This window comes from Camelus dromedarius, chromosome 6, assembly GCF_036321535.1.
Source record: "Camelus dromedarius isolate mCamDro1 chromosome 6, mCamDro1.pat, whole genome shotgun sequence".
Lineage (NCBI taxonomy): Eukaryota > Metazoa > Chordata > Mammalia > Artiodactyla > Camelidae > Camelus > Camelus dromedarius.
In genome coordinates this window covers 46,991,315-46,999,292 of record NC_087441.1, presented here as the reverse complement: position 1 = coordinate 46,999,292, position 7,978 = coordinate 46,991,315, and the positions used below count along the sequence as shown (strand labels likewise).

Below are 7,978 nucleotides of genomic sequence, written 5' to 3'. Positions count from 1 at the left end.
TTATTGTCTCTGGAAAAGAAAGCTAAAGCCCAACAGTTTTGGGTAACAAGAATATCAACATCCAAGCTACGGGTTTAAGCTTTCAGCCACATAACTTATTTGGAAAATGTGCACCAGACAACACAAAAAGACAAAGTCACCACATCCCAAACAAGTACAGTCCATCCCCTAGAGATCAGAAATGCCTGCCACACAGCCCAGAGCAGAGAAAACCACCTGTCTGTGAAGCCAGCCTCTCTGCTTGGCCTTAGCCACTCCATTTGGGGCTCTCGTGATTATTTTCCTAGACTTCCACTGTCACATTTTAGCTCCATGGCCCTTTGGTTACCTTTATTGTGCTCCCTGAGAGCAATTATTCACCCTTGACTCCTTCCTTACTCTTACACCTAAGGATTGACCACTTGCCTTAATTTTTGTAGTGGGCATGGAAATTTTGTAAAAATATCTTGTTTCCCAGCCCTTTTACTAATAAATCTTACTCTGGATGTGTCTGTCAAATGACGACACTGCTGAACTGACTATCCACCCAGCGTCAGCACGACGAATTCTAACCTACTGTATTTCTTGCACGTGGCTTGGCATGTATTACTCACTATACACTTGAGTGAATTTCAAGGATGACACTGACAAAATGGGACACATTTAGAGGATGGAATGAACAGGCTAGAGAGAGATTTTGTTTGGAGTGAGAAGCTTAAGAGCTACTTTCAAATAGAGTTGTCAGAAAGGGGGGAAAAGCCTTATGCTCTCAACTCTAGGTCATTAGGATCACAGCTTTTCCAACCTTTTATTCATCCAGTGTTTAGTATAGTCCACTATGTTCCAGGCAGTGCTAGGTCCTGGGAATGCAATACCAAGCCAAACAGACCTGATCTCTGCTCTTACAGAGTGTATGCTCAGTGAGAAAAACAAATACCATACAGATATTTGTTCCAAACCACAGTAAAGGTTATGATGGGAAAGTTCACTAGGATTCTCTAAGTAATACGTGAAGCAGACGGATATTTCTTCCGCTCCATGTAAAAGATGGAAAGCCAAATATTTCTCTTAAAGCTTTTCACGAACATGGTTCCAAGAGTCTACCTCAGTCTGAACAACCTTGCTCTCAGCTCTAACACATTTCCCTTGCTAAAAATGTATTACATTTTCAGAAGTAGTCTAGAGGCTAAAGCAAGACACAAACCACTCATTTATGAAAAGGACAGAATTAATAAATACCTCCAGATGCTTGATGAGAATAGCTCCAACTTAAGGGCTGCTTAAATTAGAGTGATGTTGAAACAGAAGATATATACTGTGGTCTGTGCTACAGCTAAAATGAACGTGGACTGATGCAAGGATCTGATCCACAGTGGTTCCTACTGAAAGTAGCTGATTTGAGTAAGCAAGTCTTCACCAGTAATGCAAACCTGAACCAACTGCACTTTGTATATTGATTTATAAACGACAAGTTTCCTCCTGTTTTTATAGCTGGTATTTTTAACAGGAAAATATAACACTGATTTTGAAGTGTCATTAAATAATCCTGTTAATTTTTTTCTTTTTCATACCAAGTTGCAAAGCACCAGTTATGAGCTAGACACTCCACAGAGAACCATGGAAAACAAAGAGGAAAAAGCCTGGCTGTGCTTTATTTATCCTTGTGATGTAGGGGTGGGGAAGCAAGAGAGGGAAAGCCAAGTTAATTGCTTTCAGAAGAATCAGTTGGTATGTCACAGCATGTCAGCAATTCTAAATCTTCAGATTTGTCTTTACCCCACTGGTGATCTCTGACACATTATCGGTTAACAAGAATTAAATACTTAGATACTTAATGAACCACCTAAAGGATCTAAAAATCAAGTCCTTTTTTCACTCTGAGGTTCCTATATTGTGACTACTAGATTCCACAGTAGTAGTATACTTGCTAGCAAGTAAAGCACCTTTGAGAGGATTTAAAGGATTCTTTTGTCAAATAAATCTATATGGTAAATGAATTTTTTTAATTAAAAAGTATTATTTAATCTCAAATTACTTCAGAAGAGGCATGACTCTTTTCTAACACTCCTGTGGGTAATTTTTAATACTTTTAGACCAAGGAATGATTATATTTAGAAAACACTTAAGAGGATGATAGAACTCAAGAGACAGGTATTTTGACTGATTCCACCCCAATAATAGACTGAATGGAACTGACTATAAATATTGTCATGTGATTTTTTCTTATCATACCGCAAGATTCTACACTTCTATTTCAACTATGCTGGCACATCTAAAAGGAAACTCAACTTACCTGAGACCTAAATATCAGTATTACGATAAATAAAAAGTGAGAGTGTCATTCTTTGGCATGACCCACTGACCCACATAAACCAAATCTCTGAAAACTGAATGAAAATGTTACTTTATATAGCTGACACAATATAAACCACACCCTAGAAAGATAACCATTAAAAGTTAACGTCACTCAGTATCAAACCTTGTATATTGTTGTCTTAGCAAACAATCAATTCTCATCTAGTTTCCAGTGAATAGGGGGATAAACAGAACAGGACCAGCCCATTCCTGGGTTCACTTCAGACTGACTGGACCACATCATGCTATAAAAACTGGAAGGTCAACTTTAACTATGAACTGGCTACTTTGGTTCTCTAGATACATAAGGTGCTTATCAATCCACTCTACTGATGTTGAGAACTTAGGTCATCCAAATGAAAAACAACATTATGAAGGACAAGCAATGATTTACTTTATTTAGGCTCAATTTATTCCTTCCTAGTTAAACAATGCCAGGAACTTAAGAACGCATCTTCATTTTCTTAGGAGGGTCACCACTTAGGATGAGTTAAATAAGCAATAATGAGATGTGTGGCTCTCTCCATTTTCTTTCACACATTCTCCTTTATCCCTCCTATCTTTTTTTCTTTGAGAAACTTTTACAACAGGTGTAAGAATAAGGAAATGTTAATGATTTCCCCAACAGGTAACCTGTGTTATATAAACTTCATTTCCAACTTCTAGAAATAAAGACAGACACAAAATTAATTAATTTTTTTAATAAACCATAAAATTTAAATATTCAAATAAAAAGAAAAAAATATATATTTAAGCCACTGATTTCTGTTTTTATTCTTCCTCTGGGTGTTGGAGGCTTGACTTACCTGGGACTAGAGTAGAGTAATACAGTTATGATGCTGGTGTAATAATGAACAAGTAAGTAAAAATGGGCAAGGGATTGATCAAGTTTACTTTTGAATCTGGAAGTGCAGATCAGCAGCTCACCTGAGCCCACTGCAGAGACCTTCCATTGGTCTCGTCTGTGGAAAACTACTATGGCTTACTGCTCTCACAACCCTTGCCTTCACAGCTTGGCCCTCCTAGCATTTTGATCCTTCTGCTCACTGAAGCTCACTTGAGTCTGTAAAAACATCAAAGGGGAAAATCCCCAAACTGAGTAGATGAATAAATACTTTTAATGTGAACAATCATATTCAGATCAACCTCTTTTGAAAAAATACAAGTCAGTGGTTTTTTTTCTTTTTTTCATCCTTAAGTAACTCAACTATTGCTACTATTTTCTGACTTTACTAAAATGGCACTTTTCATTTTATTGACATCAGCCAATTATTTGCCACTTGCTTCTATTTTTTCTCTGATCGCATTGGTACCCTATGTTTTTCTTTTTGATTGAGACTTATACTTTCCATTCCAGAATATTTGACCTCTAACTTTATTTCACTCTGTCAATAAATCTGCTATTAATCTGTGAAAGGAAGCGGTGAGCACTAGCAGGATCTCACTTCAACATTCATACAATTTTTTATGAGAAAAACATTCATCTTTATTTTGGAATCTAAAACCATTATTGTATGATACTGTCTTTTAGCATACTCAAATGGGTTGACATTCAGTACGGACAGCAAGCTAGCTCACAAGAGACAAAGTGTAATGCACAAGTGCGTTCAGCCAGTAGACTCAGCCAGTAGCGTGGTAATAAAGTGCAGCAAAAGTTTCCTTATCTGAATAAGAACTCCAGTAATCTCTGAATATTTTTGGTAAAGTTAAGGAAAAGCTACTGCAGTCTGGAGGTCGGTAATCTTTAGACTTCAAAGACTTGCTACCAGGGACCACAGTGAAATATCAGACCTGAAGCCAATGACAAACACTAGCTTGAAAAGGAATGGGCTTTTCCAAAAATGCAAAACTATATAGATGCTTAACACACTATGATCTGACAGATTTATGGTGATAAAACAGCAAAGATAGATGAAAACATTATTTATACTTTTAGCCTGTAAAGAACACAGATTTAAAAATCGGTGGCAAGAAACTCTATGACAGCTCCTGAGACAAGTTATCCTGTGCCCTACATCCATTCCATGCCTACGACGACCAGTCTGAAGGGTAACACAAAGAGTAAAAACAGCGATCTACTGTATGTGTCAGAAAGTACTGGAAAAGTGACAAAATTGTATGTTATTAAATGACAAAACATATTTAGAGGCTTTATTTAAAAATCTCTCACTGCTCATTATCAAAGTTACAAGATTGCATACCAATAGACAGACTGTAAACATAGGAAATTTTCTTAAGGAAAGATGGGTTTACTGTAATTTGATCTTTTACAAAAAATTACTGAAAGTTATTGATAACAGAATTTCTCTTTTACTTTCTTAAGTCTAATTCTCTTGAAATTTAAACCAATGTTTCCACTCCCTTGAGCTAAAGTTCAACCATGGTCACCTTAGGAAATACCCTTGTTTATTTGTTAATCAGAAATACAAATTCAGTGGCACATATTTCCATTTTCTTCTTAGGCCAAAGGTTTCGGCTTCATTATATTTTACAAGAAAACAGAAGACTTGCAGTGGTCCTGTAAAGTCTTTCATGTCGCAGCTGAGGTTTAATGACGGCAGTGGAGGAAAGCAGTGGTGATGCAAAGTAAGACCAGCCCGAGTGCCCTTATCTGACATGGAATCTTTTTCCTGTTTGGCTTGCAGCAGTGTTTCTGGTCAGGTTGCCTCCACCAAACCTCACTGAAGCAGAAGGGTGACATGCTCTGGTAAATCCTGTCTAAGGGTCATTCCGTTCAAGCAAATGGTTGATCCTTCAATCTGTTGGTTGCGGGATGATACTAATATGAAGAAAATTATCCGGGTAGCTCAGATGTTCACTCAGCCACTGCAAAGGTGTTTCCAACATTGGCTCAATTCCATGAATCATCACTTGATTCTTTTTTTCCCCATCTATTCCAAGAAAGAAATCCAACAATAATCGATAAGAGTCAAAACAGTTGAAGAAAAAATAATCTGCTGTCTTTGAGAATCCTTAGTGAATAAATGGATTTTACAGCTTTACAGGTTAGACTCGGTCTGTTTCCTGAGCAGGAAATGTGGACATGGAGAAAGTTCAAATGTTGCAATATGTATCACCCAAAACAGAAACCTGAGGGTTACAATGAATTCTGATAAAAATTCTGTTGCTATATGTGAAAGTATTCATTCTTTCTTAATTAGTGTGCTTACCTAAGATTGACGTTAATGAAACCATAGTGCAGAAAACAGCCCACTGTACCCACTGACCAAAATTTATTTTAGTTACACATTAAAAACTGTACTCTACGGCTATTACACATGACAGGTGTACGAAGTAGGTCAATACACATTTAAATTGTACAAAACAGAAATGTGGCTAGAAATTATCAAGAATAAGATGAATGTTTAGGGAGATGTTCAATAAAACAGATGGGAGCTGTAAGTTAATTTTCAGTAAATTTGTTCAAATACACATCAGAAAGTTGTAGAGACACTATTAGAGTAAGAGTTAAAGTTTTAATGAGAATAAACCAAGAGTCTGACTCAGGGATTTCTGTTTCAGTCATGAAATCTGATTGATTTTTGTTAACATCCATTCTCTAATTGAAAGGGTGGGGCAATTCGCACTTTTTTCTTAAGTTCAAATTTTATTACAAATTAAATTTAAGGTTAGTTTTGTGTCTTATGATTTTGGTATAGTATACCAACAATTTTTAGAATAAAACAGATGCACCCTTGGTTGTTACAGGAAAACAAAGAAAGCAAAACCAAATTCTTAAAAAAAAAAAAACACACGAAAAAACACAATAAAATAAAACACAGAACCGTCAAGAAACTCTGTCACTCCTTTAGCACAATTCTTGGTTTGTCTCTTTTAGTCTCTTCAATATGTAATGTCTAAAACCTCTCAGCTTCCTGGACACAGAAGGCAACAAGGAAACAGGGAATTCATGGAACTACGAGAGAGGGGAATATCCTACTTTTCCCTTTTCGCTCTGTTCAGAATGTCTCTTGCATCCCTAGTGCTCTAACGTCTAGGCCAAATGGGCTGATGATGTATGGTGATAATGGCTGGGCTGGCACCTGAAACACGAGACCCTTTTAAAGAAATACTTAAACTTCCTGTTAGAGGCAGCACAGTCTTGGGAGGTGACAGTCAACAGATTAACAATGAGAGGACACAAAACACTAGAGAATTGCTAGAAGAATGTCCCAAATAAAACCCTAAAAAACATATTATCAATCCCAAAGATAACCAAATAAAACTCCCAAACAAAACCCCGAATCTCTGTGTCATAGTTAAACACAATTTTGGAAGAGGTATCACCTTATACTACTACTAACCTAAAAAAATGCTCTCACTGTTTTGATTTATTCACCGATCTTTGTTGTATCTATGCATACCTTTTTCATAGCTGTGACCAGTGTTAGTACAATGATTGGTTTTCACAATGATGTGTATCACCCATAACTAAAAGATTAAGCTATATAAGGAATACTATAGAAAGCACAGTATTAGTACTTTGAGAAGATTTTTAAAATATCGATATTCAAATGGATATACCCTCAGCTATCTGCAATGATTCATTCTTTGTAAGTTCTAGATTGTCAAGGTTTTACTGTATTAATTCTTTCTTAGAATATTTAAAAACATTTCCGGTACAGTTCTCTTTATATTCTCATTATATATTTCTTTGAAATATTGTAATATTCTCAGAATCTTCCTCCTACTTAGCACTGAGTCAAAAAAAATGAAAGAGCAGCGGTGGAGGAGTACGAGTTCCTTATCTGTCAAGTTCTCCCTTAAGCAGAGTCACCTTTGGATACTCTGAAATAGAGTGGAATATCCAAAATATTGTGCCTGAAGCAGCAGGTCAATGTGGGAGCGAACACTATATGACACATTCACACATAGTGTTTAAAAAACAAGACTAAACTCTGTTACACAAGAGGACAGGTGGAGTTTAAGAACTGCACAGCAGAAGTCGGAGAACATAAGTGCTATTCAAACACTCTGTATAATAAACCCAGGAAATCACATTATCAGAAATCTGAATAGGCACCACTGATTTTCTGGTTTAAATTTGGGCCACTTTTAATCTGTAACATAAAAGTGTCACTAAGACATCTAAAGAAGTGATCTAGGACTGTCATATCCCTCAGCACAAGAGTTTTTAAGGTTTGAAACACATTGTCACTACCTACATTTGTCCAAATATTTCGCCTGTATTTATGTTTTTGGTTTTCTGACTTCTGTTGATAACACAACTGTTACCAGAAGCATTCTTAGAATGGGGCAACAGTTTCCCTGGAACTATTAACTAAAGCTTCTCTCTTATTTATCACTGTATCCCCAGTGCCTAGCTTAGGGCCTGATAATAAATATTTTCAGAGCCTGGATAATTTTGCTGCTGATAAAATGCTGTCAAAATTAATGTATTGAAAATAGATTCTGATGGCTACCACTAATACGTAGAAGAGCTCTACTGATAAAGACTGTTTTGGTTATTAAAACAACAAAAAGTCAAAATGTTTTCAAATAAGCCAAGAAGCATATATGGTATCAGCAGAATTCATGCTACCATAAATAACAAAGCATGACTGGACATTCTGGCAATACCAGAACTAATAAAACAGAGCAGTGAAAAATTAGCACATTTCTCTCCCCTAACAGTTAGAAAGGA

The 7,978-nt window shown here is 36.4% G+C and overlaps 1 protein-coding gene across 8 annotated transcripts in view; it reads right to left on the bottom strand.

Moving 5' to 3' along the window:
• Window positions 1–3,795: 3,795 nt before the first annotated feature.
• The window catches only part of ATG5 (autophagy related 5), a 102,498-nt gene continuing 98,315 nt past the window's right edge, over window positions 3,796–7,978 (bottom strand). For 5 of the 8 annotated variants that reach the window (XR_010381282.1, XR_010381279.1, XR_010381280.1 and 2 more), the window contains one exon: window positions 5,087–5,225. Coding sequence is in view for 3 of the 8 variants with exons in the window: in XM_010989629.3 (XP_010987931.1) it covers window positions 5,089–5,225 (137 nt within the window). In the remaining 5 variants the exon portion in view is untranslated. Of the gene's footprint in view, window positions 5,226–7,978 lie in introns of all 8 variants that reach the window. The other 3 variants (XM_010989629.3, XM_010989631.3, XM_010989630.3) reach the window with 1 other exon arrangement.